Genomic DNA, 22,397 nt, shown 5'->3' with positions numbered 1-22,397 from the left:
CATCTCAGTTGAGACTAGCTACATTCCAAATGCTCAGTGGCCACACGTGGCTAGTGACTACTGTATTGGTGAGAGGGTTGCCTTATAATGAAAGAGTTGGAAGGCAAACTACATCTCTGCCCCTATTTTATAATGGAGGAAAGTGAGACCCAGAGGGAAGAAGTGACTTGCCCAAGGTTATGCACTGTAGTGGATTGAATTGTAGCCCCTCCAAAAGACATGTCCATGTCTTAACTCCTGTGGTAAAAAGGTCTTTGCAAATATAATTAAGTTAATGATCTTGAGATGAAGACATTATTACAGATTATCTGGGCATACCCTAAATCCCATGACCAGTGTCCTTGTAAGAGATACACCAGGGAGATTAGACAGAAAAGGAGAAGACTGACACACAGAGAGAAGTTGATGTGAAGATGAAGGCAGAAATGGGAGTGATGTGGCCATAAACCAAGGAAACCAAGGAAACCAAGGAAAGCTGAGAGATACCAGAACTTGGAAGAGTCAAGGAAGGATTCTTCCTTAAAGCCTCCAGAGGGAGTAAGGCCTGCAGACATCTTCATTTCAGCCTTCTGACCTTTGGCATTTAAATTTCTGTTATTTTAGCCTCCTAGTTTTCCAGTTATTTGTTATGGCAGCCACAGGAAACTAATCTATACAGCAAGTTTGAAGCCTAAGCTTAAGAGCCCTTGGACTCCATTTCCACCCAGAGCAACCTGCCTTCTCATTGCCTCTGAAATCTTTCAAGTGGCCAGCATTCATTCTTTTATAAGCAGAGTGGACCATGTGAGGGCTCTAATGACCTAGAGGGCCCATGCCCATTGTACAGAGAACCACTGCCCTTTCTCTCCAAGGGGCACCATGCCATGTTGTCATCATCTCTTGCCTCCTCTATTCAAATGACCTCAAATGCTCTCCCTGCTTCTACTTTTTCTACCTTCAGTCTATTTTATGCATAGTATCCAGGGTAATCTTAAGTCCAATCTCCTTACCACATCTACAAGGCCCTGCTCTTTTATGGACCTTGTCTTGTACCTGTTCTCTCCACTCCAGCCACAGAGACCTCCTTGCTGCTTCTGCAACATGCTAAGCACACTACTTCTCCAGGTCCTCTGCATTTGCTCTTTTCTCTTTCTGGAACTCTCTCTACCCTGATAGCCCAATGGCTCATCCTTTCACTTCATTCAGGTCTTTGCTTTTCATAGAGGATTTCCCTGGTGGCTGTCACTCTTCATTCCTTTACTATGCTTTGTGTTTCTTTACAGCATGAATCTCCATGCCACCTAGTATAGATTTGTTAGTTTATTAGGTTATTGTCCATCTTCCCCATTAGTTCTATGAAGACAGGGACTTTTGTCTGTTTTATTTAACAGTGTGTGGAACAGCACGTAACAGGTGCTCAATAAATTCAATCCTGAATGAGTAAACAAATGAATGGGGAAGTAGAGGAATGCAGGCTCCATGTAACCATAACTTTTTTTCCCAGAGAAGTCAGAATCTGGATATTTAGGTGAAATTCTACCAATGTGAACCAAAAAATAAATGTTCACTGGGCTGGCTAAAAGAATGTGTCCAAGGGCCACAAGTTTGAGACCCCTGCCCTATAGGATCTGGGTCGAATGGGAACTGTGTTCCTCATATTCAGATGGTGCAGCCCCTCCAGGAATTGAGTGGTTCTTCAGGATCTACCAGCCCTTGTATCTTTAGGCCCAGGCCCCATGAGGTACTGTTTGTTGTTACAGACCAAAGTCATCCAGAGCTCTTGGTTCAAAAGGCAGGATGTGGGCTTCAAGCTTCCAGCTCATCAGTTCAAAGAAAATCAACTTCAGCAGCAGTGTCTCCTGGGATGTTTTCACAAGCTTCCCTGGGAGATGATGGGGCCTCTTAAAGGACTAATAATAGACAGGCACGTCCAGTTTCCCAAACATGTCAACCTTAAAAGTGAATGCTATTTTTTCCTTGTTTCCTTTGAGTTACTACGTAGGAAAAGGACATTCTATTATGACAGCCATTGCTCTCCACATGCCACTTAATAACGACTTAGACTCAGCAGCTTCCAGGTAAAATCATCCTAGTAGGACCTGAGCTTCACTAGGCAGAAGTTCAGCATAGCTGGTTCAATTCCATCCTGTTTTCCTTCACCCTTTTGTCACCGGTATGCTTTGTACTTAGGCAGGTTTAACCACCACTCAACAACAATGTGACTTCGGAGGTCTATCTTAAACACTCTGAGCTTCGTTGTCTTTATCCATCATAAAAGTTACTAGACCTACACAGGGTTGTTGAGAGGTCTAAATAAGACACTGCAAGTACCTCTGACACCCTCCTAGCACCTGATGTTTATTATTATTGAACACCTACTGGACACGGGTTGGGGGTAGGGGGTAATGTCCTTTAAGTTTTCATTCACTCACTTGTTCACACAATTACTCACTTATTCAACCAATATTTATTGAGCTCTGAGAAGGTGTCAGGCACAGAGCTGGGCGCAAGGTGACACAATGGTGAGCAGAGCCTCCTCTCAGAGCCTAGGTCTAGTGCAGGAGTTCATAGTCTAATGCAGCACTGTGTTCCCAGAGTGTGGGGCATGGTGGGGGGATGTTTAGATGCAGTGTGTGGATGGGGCACTAAATCACACTGCATTGCTTATGTAGACAATTATTACTCTTTTGGTTACCTTTCCATCCTTCAGATTCCATCCAGGAGAGAGTCCCAGTTGGATGTTAATGTCTTTAACATCTCTCTAAAATTTGTGAATCTCCCTTAACAAACAAAAGAGGGCCTCAGATGCTGGTGTTTTGGGCAAGTGGCAGCATCTGGAGAGATTTTCATAGTAAGGATACGTCTTGCTATTTGAACTCAGAAACTAGATAGAGATTTTTTTCTAGATGGTGCACAAATATTACCAGCATTTGTGAAGAGGGGTCAAGAATGAATGAAAGTTGAGGAAGTACTGGCCTCTTACATTTCTCCCCACGCCCTTTAATGGCCCCATATCACAGTTGAGGAAGCTGAGTCTGTTTGTGGAGGGGATGGACAGAAGGCAGGGAGTTTTCTTCTAAATGGTCAGGCAAGCAAAGCCAAGAATTGTCTTTGTGGTGGAGTTAGACGTGTATATATAAAGTAAAGATTGCCCCTCCCCTCCCTCTGCAGTAGTGTGTGCGTATGTGTGTGTAAGTGTGTGGATCCACAGCCCTTTCCGAATGAGTGACAGCGGTAGCCCATCCCTCCAGGAGACGCGTGCAGAATGACCAATGGCACGGATACAGGGTGGATGGGTACCAGTCTCTGCAGTGGCCTGGGTGGAAACCGTCGCACCCACCCTTTCCACCCCCTACCCCCGCCAGGCCTCAGCCCCCGTTCTCGGTTCCCTCGGGGCGCACCCAAGGTGCTCATCGCCTTCATGCAACCCAGGCCGAGGACGAGGTAGCGGGCGAGGCTCAGGTCTGGCGGTCCCTGGCTGCGGTCCCCGCGTCGCAGCGCTGCGGCTGAGAACGCTTCTCTGGGAGGCCGGCAGCCTCGGGGTGCCAGTATGTAAAGCAGCTGGCGGCTCTGGGCGGAGCCCGGGGGCGATGCAAATGATGGAGGCGGGGTCTGCCCGCGGCTCCGCCTCCCTCCCCCGCAGCTGGGGCCAGCGGTGCCAAGCGCAGCTGGTCGAGTGGCTGCAGCTGGGCGAGTGACAGCCCCAGCTCCGCGCGCCGCGGCCGCCAGAGCCGGCGCAGGAGAAGCGTCCGCGGCCCCGGGCGGCAGAGCGGCCGCCTTCTCCCGCGCCTCCCGGGCCCGCAGCCCGCGGTACCGCGGCCCCTGGCCGGCACCTCTCGGGCTCCCGCTCCCCGCGCGCAAGATGGCTGACCCGGCTGCGGGGCCGCCGCCGAGCGAGGGCGAGGAGAGCACGGTGCGCTTCGCCCGCAAAGGCGCCCTCCGGCAGAAGAACGTGCACGAGGTGAAGAACCACAAATTCACAGCCCGCTTCTTCAAGCAGCCCACCTTCTGCAGCCACTGCACCGACTTCATCTGGTGAGAGCGCGCTGGCTCAGGGCACCTTCCCGGGGCTCCGAGGGTAGCGCCGCGCGCGGGGACCCCCTCTTCGCGTCCTCCGCGCCCCCCGCGCCTCCGAGGAGGATAAGCCCCGCCGCGGCCCCAGATCCCGGGCTCCCGCTCCGGACCCTTCTGTCCCGGACTCCCCGGTGGACAGTCCTGCGGCTTCCCGCTCTCCGGGGTCCTAGACAGCCGATCGCGGGTGCCTCGTGCCCTCTCTTCCTCCCAGCTGCCTCGGAGCGCCTAGGGGTCGCGGCGCGGGCGCCCTTTCTCCACAGGGCTCAGGGCTCAGCTTTCCCTCCCCGGGAGGGCAGCGCCTCGAGTGCCCTCTCGTGAGGGGTTCCCTATCTCTCTGTCTCCTTCCGGGCTCGAGGCACCCTCACCCCCTTCCCTCCTTTCTGGGGGCAGCGCCCTGGGTGTCCTTTCTCTGGCTCCCTGCGGGCATGGGGCATTCTTTCCTCCTCCTCTGTGTCTCCGGGGGCAGCGCCCCGTGTTATCTCTTATTGCTTCTCCCTGAGGGCCTGGGTTCCCCTTTCCATTCTTCAGTTTCCCCCCCTTCACATCACTGCGGGGACCCTCCGCTCCCCGGTCCCTCTAGGCATGGGGAGTCCTCTCTCTCTCCCAGTCCCCCTGGGAATGCCACCGCCGCGGGGGCTCTCCCCTCCTCCCTCGCGATGCGTCTTTTTCTCTTTCCCCCGAGGGCACTCGGGCATCTCTGTGGGCAGAACTCCCGCCTGCCCGCCGCCTCCCACCAAGACGGAAACGCTCCCCCCACCCCGCCACCTGGTGGTCGCAGCCTTCTCTCTTCTGCCTTTTGAGGGGAGGTGGAGGTTACCGCTGAGCTCCCACCTACCCCCTCCCCCGTAGAGGCGGAAGACTCTTGGGCACCCGCCTGTGGCTGGGAGGTTGCACCTGGGCTAGGGGGGCAGGGGGAAGTGGGGTGACTCTAGGGGGGAACTAACTGGTGGCTGGGCCCCTCGGGCTGCCTGACATGTCTCCTTCTGCCTTTGCAGGGGCTTCGGGAAGCAAGGATTCCAGTGCCAAGGTAGGCTGTGGCGTTCTAAGGATGCTGTTTGCGGGAGGAGAAGGTGAAAAAGACTTTCTAGAAGTGACTGAGATAGGCAGAGAGTGAAGGAATTACATTTGTCAGAGTGACCTCCCAAACTAGGAATTCACCACAGAAAGGTCTTTAAAAGTGGTGTGTGTACATGGGGCAAAGATGCGCCATCCAGGAAGGACCAGTGGAGCTGGGAGGCTCAGCTGGCCAAGGAAGTGCATCCACCCTTTCTCCCTAACCAGCATCAGAAGAGTCAAAATAGGTTCTCCTGAACCTATCCTGCCTGGCCACTTCTTCTTGAGATACCCCCCCCCCAATTCCTGTTCATGTGTCCTTCCACTTCCCCTGCCTCATAGAGGTCTCTACAGGTGGCCCCTGCCTCTGCAGATGGTGCATCCCCTAGGAAGGCAACTGTGGTTGTCCCCTGGGCCTCCTCCCTCTCTGAAAGAAGTGGTTCCTATTGGCATGCTTCTCAGATCCTGGTTTAAATTGCCCTTTCTATCTTCTGGCTAGATACAGGAAGGACTCCAAGTGACTGGGTCTTTGCATCGGGTTTGAGATCCTTGACCCTAGCCAGGGATGCCCAGCCTAGTGGTGACTCGGCCGTCTCTGGTTGCGGATTTGCTCTCCAGATGCCAAATCATCTGTAGTTTTGTTTAGCCCTTAGGGTGTCAAACTTTTTTTTTTTTGTGCGGTACACGGGCCTCTCACCGCCGTGGCCTCTCCCGCTGCGGAGCACAGGCTCCGGACGCGCAGGATCAGCGGCCATGGCTCACAGGCCCAGCCGCTCCGCGGCATGTGGGATCTGCCCGGACTGGGGCACGAACCCGAGTCCCCTGCATCGGCAGGCGGACTCTCAACCACTGCGCCACGAGGGAAGCCCTGTCAAACATTTTTTGAATTTGATGCCAACATTTTAGAACTGGGAGATTTCATAAAGTATCTGACTTTGCAGCTTCAAGTTTGCTGAGCATTGGTCCCACTTTCTTTTTAGAACCATCATTTGGAGCTGAGAGCAGCAGTTTTTGTGGACAGGGTGCACATGCACCATTTTGTCTCAGTCGATCCCAACCAGGCCTGCTTCATCCATTTTTGGCCCCTGTAAGGCATTTGAGTTTGCAACCTCTGGTCTGGAAGGTCCCCCCTTTCCCCCATTTTAGACCAGGTGCATGTGGTTGAGTTTGGTGAGAAATATCACATTTCTGGGGAGTGTCTTAGGGGCAAGTTGATTGCCCTGGCGATCTGGGTTTAGATCAGGGGAAGAAAACATTTGAATGTTAAAGAGTCTGAGATGTGACTTAGCACTGACTGACAGTTCTGTTGTAGCACCTCCACCCTCCAGAGGAAAGTAAAGTGATCCCTGATGAGAGTGAGTGGCATTGTCAGTTGTGTGGAGTGCTGGCAGCGTGGCACTGGTTTCTTCGGAGACTTCTATGACCTCTCACCTGAGATCTGGGTAGAGCCCGCTCAGCCAGTGAGCCTCGTAGACCCCCAACCCCTGCCCTCTTTTACCAAGGTTTGGAGCCCCAATTTTATGCACTGCACCAGAGGACTTCCCACGTTCCTTTAAATGGCAGTAATTTCGGCCTTGGTGCACACGGTTGGATTGTTTTCTAGAACTTTGACTCCTTAAGCAGAATGCCAGGGGTGCCTTAGCGTGGGAACACGTAGAAGATCTTTGAGGTTACCTCTCACTTCCATGAGTCGCTTTCTGTCTTTGTCTCTTGCTGAGGTCAGGGGTGGTTTTTGAACATTTTTATTGCTGCTTTCCTATCCCACCTGCTCTGCAGTTATTAACGGTTGGGAAAGTTAACTTCTCAGTGTGCAGGTAATGACACATCTGAAGCAGCAGATCTGTTTTTTTCAAAGCCAGGAAAATGGTAGGCATTTTCTGGTGCAGTGAGTAAAGCAGAATGAAAGTTTCTAATGAAATATGGCAGCTTTAGAGGTAGGCATGTTAAAAAAAATTTTTTTTTAATTGCCTTTCTTTTTCTCCTCTCCCTGAGAGGCAGGGTAGGGTAGTGAACATGTGCACAGGCTATCAGGCTACCACTGTGAGTTTGAATCTTGGCTTGAGGGTTCCCAACCATTTTACTTAGCCTCTCTGTACCTCAGGCTCCTTGTGTATAAAATGGGTCCATGTAACAATACCTACCTTAAAAAATTGCTGAGCGGCTCCAAGTTGTTACAGTATATAAGATGATTGGACCAGAGTTCAGCACAGACTAAGCACTCAGAAAATATCAGCTCCTATGATTGTCTCCAAAGTAACCCAGTGGTGGGGCAGCTGGTGTGAGAGGAGACTGGCTCTGCAGGGTTGATTTGCTATGGAACTGGCTGCCAGGTGAGAGTCTAAATCCAGCTGTGAACTTCTGGTCACCCTGTGTCACTGCTTTGGTAGTAAATTCCATTTGGGCTGGAGTGGGAAGGAGCAAGAGAGGGGAAGGGGCACATTGACAGCCCTTGAAATTGAGATGCTTAGGATCTCATGCTTCGGGATATCCTGGAAGGTGACAGATTATCCTCAGATGTGCTCAGAGATACCTGGGACTAGTTTTGGAATCAGAGAGGAGTTCCTTATCTGAGTATTTTTGTACCACATTTTTTCCTCTTAAAGTGAATCTAATTAAAATGGGATCAGTATGTTATAGAAAGTACATACGGTTTTATTCTCTCACCAAAGTCAGAAGTTCAGAGCCCAAGGTGCTATGTTCCTTTCAGTTTTCTGCTCTACTATCCCAGGAGTGAAAATTATTTCAGAGTCCAAGAAGGATGCTGGACTCTCCAGTCATCACAGCCTTATTTCAGCCAGCAGGAGGAGGAAAGGTACAGAAAGGTGAAGGACACATGTTCACTGTCCTGGAAGTTGCCTCTGATACTTCTGCCTATATGCTATTAGCTAGAACTTAATCACATGCCCACACCTTGCTGCAAAGGAGTATGTGGGAAATGTAAGGTTAATTTCAGGTAGCCATGTTCCCAGATAAAAGCTATGGTGGGGGGTTTTCCATTTCAAAAGTAGAAGTGGAGAGAGGATCTAGTCTCTGCCTTTCTTGGGTAGGAGTTGTGTAGGATGATCATAAGGCAAGGAAACCACTGAGCCCCATGCTCCATGGTGCTGCCATGGAAATTGGGGGTGCTGGGATGGCTTGAGATAGGAAGGATGGAAAGTCCGTAAACCATAGGAAATTGTGGATTTCTGTGAGCTCAGGGGAGTTTAAGAATAGACTTTCTTGCTTTTGTACAGAACTCTAGATTGACTGCTACATAATTTCTCCCTTTTTGTTTCCACTCTGTATTTTCTATAAAACCATTCTCTGTGAGGTAGTTTAAGAATGTCTCTGGTGACAGGGGACTGGAGCTGAGAATCTCTATTATGAAACTCCCTAAATTCTGGATTAGAAATAGGACCACTCAGATAAGCAAGGCAGACTTCTCTCTGTGACATTCTTTAGAGGAGCCACGGACCAACATTTGTGCTGTCATTGTAATTAAGACAAGGCTTTGGGTGGAATTAAGCTCTTACCCAAAGAAACTTTTACAGTTGGGCAGAGAGAGCAAAAAATTTTTTAAGGAAGTCACTTAATTAGAAATAGGGAGGCAATAAAATATAGGGATTCAGAATTCCTAGCATGGGATTGGAGTCAGAACTGGGTTTGAATCTGTGCTCTGCCACCTACTTACTGTGTGAACTTGGGCAAGTCATCCATTTGTAGTGGCCTCGGTCTTCTCATCTGTGAAATGGGCTAATAGTACCTACCTCATAGGGTTACGGTGAGGAGTAATGAGGTGGTACAAGAGAAATATCCACTACCAATAACTCTAAGTGAGATGATCATTATTACTTGATTAGCTGTAGGAAACTGTGTCAAAAGGGGAGAGAGTTAATTTGGGAACTCATTAAATGACTATGTCTCTTTCATGTACTTAGATGGGTTTCTTCTTCGGTATGTTTCTTCATAGACTTTAGGTGACACCAGTGAGTCTAGCTCCAGAGAGCCAGCTTGTTTAGGTTGTCTTTTCTCACCCTTCTTGTGAGAAAAATCTAAACTTGCCATGGACCCTCTAGAAGAACCCCAGTGCACTAATTTTCTGACTATGTAGACCTAGCACTGATGACTATAATGAGTAAACCAGCTCTTTCCTTTCCTGTATAGATTAAGAGAACAAGTTTTTAAGCCTTCTTTTTTTTAATTTTATTTTTTTAATTGAAGTAGAGTTGATTGACAATGCCGTGTCAATCTCTGCTGTACAGCAAAGTGACTCAGTTACACACATAGAGACATTCTTGTTTTACACATTCTTTTCCATTATGGTTTATCCCAGGAGATTGAATATAGTTCCCTGTGCTTTTTAAAGCCTTCTAATAGACATTATTCTTAAAAATCCCCAAAGTATTGCATGAATACAACCATTGCTGCTTTCATCAACATCAACTTTACAGGATACAAGTTTATTTTAGTCTGTAGTTAACACTTTGAGATTAGAATATGTACTTTTTAAAAACAATAGTCAAAGATGAATCAAAGGTTCATTTTATTTTTGGCATATTTTTCCCTAGGAACTATGATATCCTGAATTTCAGGTTGAACTTTCTCAGTAGAATCATAAATAGGGCCTTTTTTGTGTGCAGTCAAGCCTCTATTATTCCACTTCCCTCCCTTCTCGGAAGCAGATCCCAGAGGCCTGTGAGTGAGACTCCACATAGCTCTTGGCTCTTCTGAATGTGTCCTGGGGGTTCCATGTGGATAAAAGGTAGAGGCTTTTTGAATTTGTGTTTGTTGGTTTGACTTTTTAATTGTTTCCACCTGAAGTGGGAATTGGGGCTCAAAATCCCAAATGAAAGAAAAAAATTTAAGGGTAGGTTAATGCTGGGTCTAAGCAAGAAGGAGGGTTGATTTGTTGAAGAGGCAACAGCCAATTCCTGTCACTGGGCAACAGAATGCCTTTCCAAGTAAATATGGAAAACATGACCTTTGAAAATCTAGTTGATATGATATACCAGTTATTAGAAACTCATTAAAAAATATATTATTTCTGACTACCAGTGATACTTCAGGTACTGCCCAGAACCAGATATAGCATGTTTATAGTGTATTTGGGTCAATAAAGAAAAAGATATAGAGACGTTAACTGGTCAAAAGGTTTGAAGGTTTGGAGGTTTGAAAATAAATTGTACACGTTCTTGCTGTTGGGGTCCTCTTTCCTCCGTCTGTCTCGTTCTTTCTCCACACATGCACACACGTGCACACATGTACACACATGTGCACACACACGCAAATAGATCAGTACGTCACAATTTTAAGATTATGCATCTCCTTTTGATGCTTTTCAGCTACAGGTCGTTAAATTATTAAGTACAATTTTTAATCCTCTGGTCTTTTGTCTTTGCAGTCCAATTAATTCTTGGGTGGGGAGGGGGATCAGCCGAACAGTTCATCATCTCTGGCTGATGTGTTCAAAAGCTTGGTCCCTTATTCTTGGCATTTGATCTAATCTCAAGGATTCTTTGACTTCATTCATCCTATCTCTCCATTGAAATTGTGTGATAGCTTTTTTATAGAGTATACAAAAATCACAATGTTTACTTGTGGTATTTGGAGGTGTGATGGCTGCTTGACAGTCTGGTAGGAAATTTATATATTTACCACATACATCCATTTGTCCATCCATCCATCCATCCTTCCAAAAAATATTCACTCATTAAGCTCTCTGCGTCAGGAGTTACGTTAGACGGCAGGAATACAAGGGTGAATGAGGTTGAGAGGATCCTTACTGTCGCGGAGCTTACAGTGTAATGGGGGAGATGAGACATTCTACAAAGCATTGCACCAATATTTAATTTCACTCTTGTTAAGTACTTGGAAGGAAATGTACAGGGTGCTATGGGAATGTGTAGGGGATGCTAACCTATGTAAGGGTTGGGGTGGAGTCAGGGAATTCTTGGGCCTGGGAATTAAAAACAAAAACCAGGGACTTCCCTGCCAGTCCAGTGGTGAAGACTCTGAGCTTCCAATGCAGGGGGCTCGGGTTCGATCCCTGGTCAGGGAACTAAGATCCCACATGCTGCACAGAAACAAAAACAAAAACCAAAAAGCAGACAACTTCTCATTCTTTGAGGTAATTGGAGAAAGTCTGAGTTGTCAAGGAGCCAGAGCTAAAAATCTGTACTGTGAAGCTGCTTATAACCTGGATAAAGATACGCAGGAGGTCTTATCTCTGTGACGTCCTGTGGAGAAGCCCTGAATCTTTATTTGTGCCATGGTTGCAAGTAAGATGAATATTTAGTAGAGTTAGACAGCTACGTTAAGATGGCTTCTTTCTCAGTTTGACAGAGAACGTCATCTCCTCTTAGCTAATAACTCATAATGAGCTGACTTCCTTTTTGTTCAGGGGTTGCAGTTCGAGGTGGCTGCTCTAAAGGAGAAGAATCAGATCATTTCAGAGGTGGAGGGGCAAGTCTGAGGCAATAGATTGAGAATAAATAAAAAGAGAGAGCAGTTCTACATATATATGTGTATATACACACACACAGATTCTTTTCCATTATAGTTTATTGCAAGGTATTAAAGTGTATAACTGAGTCACTCTGCTGTACGCCAGAAACTAACACAACATTGTAAATCAACTATACTTCAATTAAAAAAAAGAGAGAGAGCAAAATCCATCAGTGAAAGGCATTTGTGAGCTGAAAGCCAGTTTTCAGGGGCACAGGATTACTTGCATTTTCTCCTGAATACCTTCCTCATCCTGGGTCCATGTCTGATTTTCTACAACCATTCATTCCACTGGTTTAGGCAGTGTGTTTTCTCTTATTTGGAAGATAATTTTTAAGTAGTTTCGCAATAAGCAGCGTTGACTCACACATAGAAAAAGATCCTTTGTCAATTCTCTTTCCATTTTTCTGATTCCTTCAAGCAGAAAGTCTCAGTCTCTCTAATACAAATCTGGGTACTGAGTAAATGTTCTTTATTGTTTTTATTATAAAGGGACTACAGGGAATTATGGAAACATAAAGATGTGTTAGTTTCTACCACTAACCCACTTTTACCTAATGTTGAGCCTCATGCTGTTCTACCTCTGGGCCTGATTTCTTACTGGCTTTTCCTCCTTGTGAGTAGGGAAGGGGAGTTCAGTGTCTTCCCTGGAACTGTTTGGTGTTGGAAGGAAGCTCTGTGTTACAGAGGGTTGACAAGCACAGCCACCGCAGGCTCTGGAAGAGAGGGTAGCCTTCATTCAGGAGTGTCAGTCTTTTAATATTACCGTTGTTACTGTTGCTGTTGTCACCTTTTCATTGTCCTTGGCCTGCTTGTTTGTATCTCTTGGAGGTCTCTTTTTCCCTCAGCCCACGCGCAGAAATTTGCCCTACCCGGTCAGAAGGGGAACTCAGACCCAGACTAAGAGGGCTCTGATCCCCCTTATTGAGTCTTGGCATTTGCTAAGTAAATGGAAATTAACTTTGCTCAACAATAACCATGTTCCTGGGGGGAATTCTAGACTCTTCCTTTACCTTGCCACTGCCCAGTGACCAGACTTTGGGCTTCTAGACAGGCAGTAAAAATTGGGCTTGAGAATGAAGGTTCAAATATCAGACAGACCTGATTTCCTATCCTGGCTTTGTTTCTCCATGGCTTTGTGACCCTGGGCTGGTGAAACATGGTCCTGCCTTTATCTACCCATCCATCTATCCATCCATCTTCCCACTCACCCACCAATCCATTCCTCTATCCACCCAGTTGTTTTTCCATCCATCGTCCATCTATTCATCCATCCATCCATCCATCCACTTCCACATCCATCTAGCCATCTGTCCATCTATCCATTCATTCAGTAAATATTTACTGAGTGCCTACCATGTATTAGGTACTGTTCTAAGCACTGGAACTAGAGCAGTGAACAAGACAGAATCCCTGCCCTCAGAGACATTTGGTAGAAGAATAGCAATTAATACATTTTAGTAGAAGAATAGCAATTAACAAGTAACTTAGAAATATATTGTATAATGTCAGGTTCCAATATGGGCTTTGGAGAGAAATAAGACACCATGCTTTTCCTTGAAAATCTCCCTCGTCTTTTGAGGGGAGAACAGCACATGGCCAATTACTTCTGGTACATAAATGAGAAGTGTTACACCGAGGGCGTGAAAAAGCTTTGAATGACATCCTTCCTCCTAGGAGGGGTGGAGAAGATTCCACACAGGAACTGACATTTGGGAACAATCTTCCAGCAGGAGTAGGAGTTCCCAGATTGACACGGGGGCGGGGGCCGGGGAGGGTGTTTCAGGCAGAGGACAGCACAAGTGGAGCCCTGGAGAAGAGAAAGGGGCTCATGCGGGGAACAGGAAGGAGGGTGTGTGAGGGATGAGCTGGTGGGAGGGGAGCGTCCTGTCGGGGGTCTGGACCTCGTGAAGGCAGCGTAGTGACTAGGAAGTGGCTGTTGTCATTGCTTTCGAGCGAGATGTGTGTGGGTGAGTGAAATGGCGAAATGTTTGAAAAAGAGCATGAGATGCATTCTGAGGCCATAATTGCCGTGACTCAGATCCTGAAATTCCAGGCTGGTAGGGTTGGAGGTCAGGTAAGAGGAGCGGAAATGACCATTTAGGAGCAGTGGGGGAACATTCCCAGAGCATCCAGGGGCTGCTGCCATTTTTCACATCCTAAAGAGATGTTTCAACGTTCGTGTCAGTCATACTGTTGATTATCCTATTTTGGGAGATGGTTACTGGGTTGTTTTTATGGTTCTAACAATAGGGATATTGCTCTTCACTGCATCCTTAACCGTAGAGGGCCCCAGAAGTGATTTTTTTCTCTAGAAGGAATCCTCCCACTCCTTTTCGCCTTCTCTCCTGCTATCGTGCACCCAGCTCGTGTTTATTGAGCACATGCTGTACCGGTGGTGAAGAATTTGTGCTTTGGAGACAGAAAGGCATGGGTATAAATCTTGGCTTCTTACTCTGGGACCTTGAACATGTTACTTAAACTCTTTGAAATTTGGTTCTTCCAGAGGTCAAAGGCAGTGACAGAACCTAGTTTATAGGGCACATGGCAGGTGCTTCCTGAGCACCTTGCCTGACATACAGTGAGTACTTGATGAACAGGGCTGTTTCCATTATTTCTAGGGCTGGGCACTGTCTTGTCCTTACTGAGTTTAGAGTCTTGGGAGGCAAGATGAATGCTCCTGAGTCAAGGACATGATGCAAGAATGAATGTGCTTACAGGTCGTGGTCAAGAGCACTCAGGGAAACTGACAATGGATCTGAGGGAGGAGTGCTCAGCTGCCGTCAGAGAGGTGATCTGAACATAGGTGAGCGCAGTGCTTCCTGCGCTACAGTTTCCTGGCTTTTGATGCTTTAATTTTGTGGGAAACCTCAGAAAGCTGAATGGAAATCTGTGATTGCCCCATCCGCTGCCTCATTTTGGAAACGTGTTGACGGCGTTTCAACTTCAAATAGATTTCTGACCAGTTCACCTTTAAAATTTGGGGGTCCCTCCAGCCTCTGCGTGGGACATTCATGTGCTCTTTTGGGTTGAAGAAGCTAGCTAATAATGTGGGGGAAGGTAGAGGGTGAGCTCTGCAGGATGGTCTCTTGTGGTGGATTTTTATGGAATAGCCCTGTTTTGAAGACCTTCCCTCCCTAAAGGGGGGGATCATTCTTTACAGTTTAGGCAAAGCGGCAAATGAGAATTTTGATAGTTATCTGGATTTTTTTGTGTGCGTAGCAAAATGTATGGTTGGAGGTATTAATAAGTCGATCTGGGCCACCAGTACACTTAGGGATGCAGGATTGGCATATAGGGTGGTGGTGAGGGACCGTTTTCTATTTTGGTTAGAGGTCTATGTTTTGGTGGCTGGCTCTCTGTTTTTCCCAGGGTTAAGTCCAGAATCCTTAACATGAGTTACAAGTTTGCCTGATCTGGGCCCTCACAATCCTCCCCTTGTACCACGCTTCCACTTGCATTTTTCACTTTCTGGTTGAAGACCCAGCTGGTGGTCTTTCTCAGTATGACACAGCCCTGCCCAACCTAGGGCTTTTGCACCTGCTCTGTCTTCAGCTTGAATTGCTCTTCCCTTTCCTCTTCCCCCACTCGCCTCCTACTTCTCCTTCAGAAGTTAGCTCAAATGTCACTTTTTCAGAGAAGCCTTCCCTGATCTTCCAAATCAGGTTCCCCCTGTAGTCTCATAACCCCTTGTCACTTTTACGTTTTCTAATTGTATATTTATTTGAGTGTTTAGTGTTTGTCTTCCCCACAAGAAAGTAATTTTCGTGAGAGTAGGGACCAACCACATCTGTCTCATTTCATGTTGTTTCTGGAGTACTTGGCTCCATACCTGGCATATGGTATGTGCTTGTAGATACTTTTTAAATGAATGAATGGTATAGGGGAGAATAACTCCATTGAGAGAGTCATTTGATTTGGCTTTTGGTGCTAGTTTTGGTATAGCTTGATCTGTGATTTTTATAAAGAGTGTATCACTTCCTAGTTTACAAGCTCTGGTCATTTTTGTTTGAACCAAAAAAAAAAAAATTGCCCTCATTAAAGCCTGTTGAGAAGTGATTTTCAGAAGTATGTGAATGCTGCAGTCTTAACTTTGGGCAGAGCCTCAGGCTTTGGCCATGTTTCACTGTGAAGATAAAGAGTTTCTCCACTGAAGTCCCTTCTTTGGGACCCTGGTGGACTGGAGTGAGAATAATTACCTTTGACGTAATATAAACTGCAGGCTACTGAAATGGCCATCTGAGTAGAATAGTGGGTACATAATGGAATACCATACAGCAACGAGAATGAACAGACTCCAGCTATACACAGCGTAGATGACTCTCACAAACAACCTGTGAGCTAAGATGCAAGGATGTTCTGTATGATTCCATGTCCTTGAAGGTCAGGGACAGGTGAAAGTAATCATAGGCGATAGCAGCTAGGATGGTGATTACCCACAGGGGGGCTGGTGGGGACTAGGAGGGGCTACTAGGGTGCTGGCGATGTTGTTTCTTGATCTGGGTGCTGGTTACATGGTGGGTTCAGATTGTGACCATCCATTGAGCTATAGACACGTACCCACTTTTCTGTAACATATATTCCACTTTAACAGAAACAACTAAAAAGCACAGAGTTTTGGGAATTCCTTAGCGGTCCAGTGGTTAGGACTCTGCGCTTTCACTGCCGAGGCCCCAGGTTCAAGCCGTGCTCGGGAAACTGAGATCCCACAAGCCACATGGCGTGGCCAAAAAAAGTACATAGTTTTAAGTCACTGAGAATCTGAGAAATGTTAGTGGGGACTTTTTCAGTTTTGCACACAGAAGTGAAATCTGTACAGGAGACAAGCGCCTTCTGCAGTCACCCATTGAGGGATGGTGCTGTTTGCCTTTTTGGGGGGACATCTGCTTCCCATTTCAATGTTGCCTGTCGGTTGCAAACTGTAGAACAAAGAAGCCAGGACATTCTGACAGTTTTCCCACCCAGTAATGTAGCTCCCTTAATACCAGGAAAACTTGAGCTCGTAAACTACTTTTATGGCTTGCATTTAAAACATTCTCTATTTGCTAAGGTATTAGTCAGAATCTGTGAAAGCTACTATAACAGATAAGCCTTGAAACCTCTGGCTTGAGAGGAAGGGATTGATTTCTCACTCATGGCACAGACCACTGCAGGCGATCCTGGTCAGGCAGCCTCCCGCCCAGTCATCTGGGGCTCCCGGTAACTCTCCACTGGGCAGGTGGAAGGGGAGAAGGAACACAAGAAAGCACATTCATTTCAGAACCACTTCAGCCAGGAGGGGACACACATCACTTCTGCTCACATTCTCGTGGCCGGAGCTTGGGCACAGGGCTGCGTCAACTGCATGTTGGCCAGCTCGGGAGCAAAAGACAGCAGGTAAGTGTTGAGAACAGCAAACCCTACTCTAGTTCACAAAGCCATGGTTTCCTTTGACTTCCTTGGAGCTGGTGTATCCAATTTTACCTCTAACTTGACTTCTTTAAACCTGAGAGGTGAAACTCTAGACCTCTTTATCTTATCAAACATAGGAGGGGATGTTAGGGGGAGAACACAGTCTGTTTGTGTTGCTTAGAGTGAAATAAAGAGACACTCTTTTTATGTTTAGCTGGTAGAACAATCTGGTTCTTGTCAGAATTTCCAGTTTTCCAGCCAGTCAGAATTCTTGCTGCTTCTAGTTGCCGGTGGACATCACAAACTCTTTGATTTGAGTCAGGAATAAGCTCACCTGGTTACTTCTTTTGGGAAAGTGTTTTGCTTATTTGTCATCTCTCCTACGGAAGAATCTTTTGTTAGTTCTACTTTTGGATGTTTGACTGAACACCAAATTTGACTGGACACAATTATCTGGTGTTTAACGAACCACCTCAAACCTTTAGTGGCTTCAAATCACCACCATGTTATTTTGCTCTTGTTTCTGTGGGTCAGTAATTTGGACTGGGCTCAGCTGGGTGGTCCTTCTGGTCTAGGCAAGGACTGGCTGTTCGTGGCTGGGCTCACCCGTGTCTGGGGCCTCAGCTAGGACACCTGGGCCACCTGGGGCCTTTCTCCAGGTGGTCTCTCATCTTCAGTGGGCTGGCCCAAGCTTGGTCACGTGGTGGTGGGTGCAGTCCCAGTGCACGAGCAGGGGCCCAGCCTCTAGAACTCTAGGCTCAGAACTTGCCCAGTGTCATTGCTCCCATATTCTATGAGTGAAAGGGAATCACAAGCCCATCCCAGAAATAAAGGAGGAAAGAGACGGGGGAAGAGACTCTTCCTCTTGATGGGAGAAGCTGCATATACCATGTGGCATCTTGGGGGACCTAGTAGACCAGTTTCAACGTGGCCCTCATGGCTGCTTAGTTCCAGTACAGTGTGCATCTGCTGGACTGACCTTGAATCTGCGGCGGGTCCCGAGTGAGCACTCACCGCTTACACCTAATAACAGGACTCAAGTCATAGGGAAGTGAAAGGGCCAAATGCTTTAGGAAAGGGCACAGCCCAGGCTTAGTGCACATGAAACACTGACTACCACCACCATCACTATTGAATACCACTACCATCACTACCGAATACACCACCAAGTATTGTCATTACTACCACCCGGGTCCTGCTGTGGACTTGGCTCTACACTAAGTGCTTAAAATTCATAACGTGAGGCCCCTGCCCTTGAGGAGGGAGAGATCTGAGAAAGAAACAGACGTGAGTGAATCCGTGTCATCCAGTGTGGCACGTGTGATCACAGAGCTGCAGTGGAGTGGGATGAGGTCGAGGGCATGGGTTCAGACCTCAGCTCCATTGCTGCACATTCGAGGGCTTGGGTGCCTTTCTTAACCTCTTTAATCTCTGGTTTCCTCATCTGTGAAATGCAGGTAACAGCACAGAGCCCACCTCCTAGGATGCCGTGTGGATTGAATGAGACCTGGCATGCAAGGAACATAGGATTGCTTGTTAAATGTTAGTTCTGAAAAACAATTCTCAAAAATACCTTTGAGAAGTGTCCTAAAGGCACCATTTTTACTTCAGTCTCCTCCTGTGACTCTGGCCAATGTCACTGCTGCTTTGTCTTCAAAGATGACGATTTACAAACAGGTGGCTTATGGGAGGAGGAGCTCTTGGGAACAACACCTGTAAGGGACGGAGGGAGGCCGGGAAGAGAGAAGTTGAACTGCAGTGCAATAGATTGGCCAAAGCCAATCCCGTGGCTGGAGCTGGGATGGCCCTTCAGAACTGGAACAGTGGGGACCCACAACAAGTGGGCACTGGCTGTGGGCTGCTCTGGGGAGCTGGCATTACCTTGGGCAAGGCAGCTTTCTTCTTTAAGGAAAGAGTCCCAGGGAGGATGCATCTGTGAATCATCGGTCTTCAGCACTCCCAGCAGGGTGTGTCCTGGTCCTACAGGTGTGAGTAGGGTCTAGGGGATGCTCTACGGGGTCCACAACATGCCTCCGGTTCTCTCTTAGAGGTTGAACATTCCAAACCGTATGTCCTCGACTGTTCGTAACCCTGCGGGCCTTCATCCTTGGCCTCTTCCCAGAACTGATTTAGTTGCTATGTAGATTCATAGACCGTATCTTCCAGCACTGAAATACCATTTACAGAGAGCCTTAATCCAAGTAGGACATGGGAATGGCTTGCCCAAGGTCATTTAGCTACCGGGGAGGAGACCTGGATTTACATACCTCCCCTTACTTTCCCTCTACCATGCTCTCCTGAGTCACAGGAGGTTCCCTCTTTATTCTAAGCCTGGACTCCGTGACCTCAGTGCCTTGACCTTCACCTTTACACCTCCTTGCAGCTCCACTCTGGAGAGAGTTTTCTTGAATTCCTTTAAATGTGTTTTTTAAACTGTGGATCATCGCTCATTTGAGGGTCATGAAATCAATTTAGTAGGTCATGAACACCATGAAAAAATAAACTTGAAAATAGAATGCATGACACTCATAAGTATTGTTGCATAAAACTTCTATTTCATGTATACATATATAGGCATGTGTGAACTGGGTCAGATGTAAAATGTGTTCCTCACTGTGGGTGATGGTCAGCACAGTTTGAAAGTCATTGTGAAAAGTATAGACAGGAGGTGCTGGAGGCTCATGAAGTTGACTTTTGAGGTCCATGGACTGTTGAGGCTTTATTTATTTTTAGAGATGATATAAATGCATTGTTTTGAATTCTTTATAATTAGATGTTTTATTCTCACCCCATCACACTATCCCAAGATTATTTTGATGATCATCTTTGAGCCTTAAACATATCACTGATAAGAGTTATTTTTCCAAATAGAATTCTAAGTGTGGAATAAGAGTTTTTTAAAATGGAATTATTGGTTCAAATAGAACTGCCTGGCCTGACCTGTCACTTGGGTGAAGTGTTCCAGCGCTGTGTCAAGTGCTGGCAGAGAGCTGTCCCTCTTGTGCAGACAAAGAACTGGTTTTCCTGGGGGATCATGTGGGTTGAGAAAGAAGCGTTTTATGAACAGAATCAGCACAGAGGGAGGGAGGAGGAGGTGTTCAGGTGCAGGCATGGAGGTGGGCCGTATAGCCTGGTGGCCCTCTGCTGAGGTCAGCTTCCAGCTGGGCATTCCAAGGGCTGGGATTCAGGGTGTGTTTCTATTCTCTGGTGTCCTCGATAGGTGGGGGCTGAAATGACAGTTGGCCTCATTGTGTTTCCCTTTTGGCCTTCTCTGATTTGGGGTCTAAGGCCGGGGCACTCCAGATGGGACAAAAAAAAGTCAGGTTCAAGAGAAAAATGAAATCTGGGCTAGACCTGTTCGGGCTTGAGTGTATGTGTCCCCAGCAGGGTCTCTTTTAGCTGGGGAGACAGGCCAGGGAAATTTCCATTTCGTGGACGTCTTCAAATAAGGCCTTCAAAGGCTGCTGACTCGAGCTGACGTTTATTTAGTACTTACTATGTGCCTGGCACTGTTCTAAACGTTTTACCTATATTAACTCTTTTAATCCTCGCGACAGCCCGATGAGGTTGCTACTGTTATTATTCCCATTTTATGCTGAGAAAACTGAGGCACAAAGAGTTAAGAAATTTTTCCAAAGTTACATAGAGTTAGGATTCAAACATAGATTTGAGTTTAGGATTGTGTAAAAGGAATGTCGAGATGGTGCTGGTGACAGTGATGACAGTGACAGCTAATATTTGAGGGCTTGCAATGAGCTGGGGATTTCACAAACTTCATCCCTTTGAATCTTCATCCTCCACTAAGATTTATTATTATTATTATCCCCATTCACAGGTGAGGAAACAGGCTTAGCAAGGATAAAGAGTTTTCCTGAGAACTGCAGAGCCCAGATTGAATTCAGGACTGTCTGAGTCAGATTCTTGAGTTCCCAGTCACTAAGGTGAAGGGCTTGGGGTGGGAGAGAACATTGGTGCAGGGGTGGGGGCGGGGAGGGCCCCTGGCAGAGTGAGGGGGAACAGCGGTCAGGCAGGTTTGGGGTGCTTGACGGTGGTCTGGCTCATCCCTCAGAGCTGGGAAAGTGTGCTTGCTACAGCAGTGGGTGAAACTGGCAAGACTTGACAGGATGAGGAAATGCCCTAGTGGGAGAAAATATTATCAATAAATTGTTTTTGTCCAATGAGGGAGTTAGCACATCTGTAGATTTTTAGCTGTGGCCCTGAATAAGGAATTCAGAAAGTGGCTTCCGCTCTGAGGTCTTTTGGTAGTCATGTGACTGCAGTCAGCTGATTTCTTTGTGCATGAGTTGCTGAGCTGGGAGGACTGACTGAAAAGCACGAAGTCCTTGCATCATTTGGAAGGAAGTGTTCACATACAGCAGACATGTCCATGAAATGATAGAACTTCCCCGAAGAGCTGTTCTAATTTATTGAGGCACTGAGCTTAATGCTTCACACATGATCACATTTAAAGTCTGCAGCACCCTAGGAGATAAGTCTCATTTTCCCTCCATGAGGAAACGGAGGCTCAGCGATATTAAGAAACTTGACCCAGGACTTGACGCTAAGAAGTATTTGAAGAGGGAGATAAACCCAGTCCATCTGATTATGAAGCTTGTGGTTCAAGGATTCTGCCAGGACCCTTGATCAGCCTTTGGCCAGGGCATAGTGACATATCAAGGTGTGGTTTGTGTGAGTGAAAAATGTTGCCTGACGTATCAGCAAACAAAGGATGCTGCAGCCATCGAGCCGTCAGCCACATAACTCAGGATGGAGGAAAATGGGCTGCCTGCTGCCAAGCCCTCAGCCACTGCAGCCGCCCCCAAAGTTGTACCCTGAGGGGACTTGAGAGGGGAAAGAACAGGATGCTGGCCCTAGACAGCTGAGGTGCACATCATCGAATAACTTCAGTGAGCCCAGACTCTTGCATCTTCCCATACATAGAAAAGCACTAAATTCATTACCTCGAGATATCTGGTTTTCTTTAATTAACAGTAGTCTTTTGATGTTCCACTACCTGGTCTTTGTTGCAAAGACCCCTATATATCCTGGCTGCTCCCTGACCTCTTTTTTTTTTTTGCATTTATAAAGAAAAAGTTCTATTTTCATCACAAGAAGCACACAGACCATACACACCAACAGATGTAAAAAAAAAGTGTATTATGCATCTTCTGCAAATTCACAGTACAAAAGATACTGCCTTTTAAATATGTAATATAAAAAAAAACAAGAAGAGGGCTTCTCTGGTGGCGCAGTGGTTGAGAGTCCGCCTGCCGATGCAGGGGACGGGGGTTCGTGCCCCGGTCCGGGAAGATCCCACATGCTGCCCAGTGGCTGGGCCCGTGAGCCATGGCTGCTGAGCCTGTGCGTCCGGAGCCTGTGCTCCGCAACGGGAGAGGCCACAACAGTGAGAGGCCCGC

General features: G+C 47.0%; 1 protein-coding gene across 2 annotated transcripts in view; it reads left to right on the top strand.

Moving 5' to 3' along the window:
* Window positions 1-3,841: 3,841 nt before the first annotated feature.
* The window catches only part of PRKCB (protein kinase C beta), a gene marked incomplete at its 5' end in the record, with an annotated part of 311,242 nt that continues 292,686 nt past the window's right edge, over window positions 3,842-22,397 (top strand). For both annotated transcript variants that reach the window (XM_082600409.1, XM_082600408.1), the window contains 2 exons: window positions 3,842-4,014; window positions 5,049-5,080. In XM_082600409.1, the coding sequence (XP_082456535.1) occupies window positions 3,842-4,014; window positions 5,049-5,080 (205 nt within the window). The remainder of the gene's footprint in view (window positions 4,015-5,048; window positions 5,081-22,397) is intronic.

The sequence above is a fragment of the Mesoplodon mirus genome (genome assembly GCF_964341445.2).
Source record: "Mesoplodon mirus genome assembly, chromosome: 15".
NCBI lineage: Eukaryota > Metazoa > Chordata > Mammalia > Artiodactyla > Ziphiidae > Mesoplodon > Mesoplodon mirus.
Note: the sequence above shows the minus strand (reverse complement) of the source record. Positions and strands in the feature narration are given on the sequence as shown.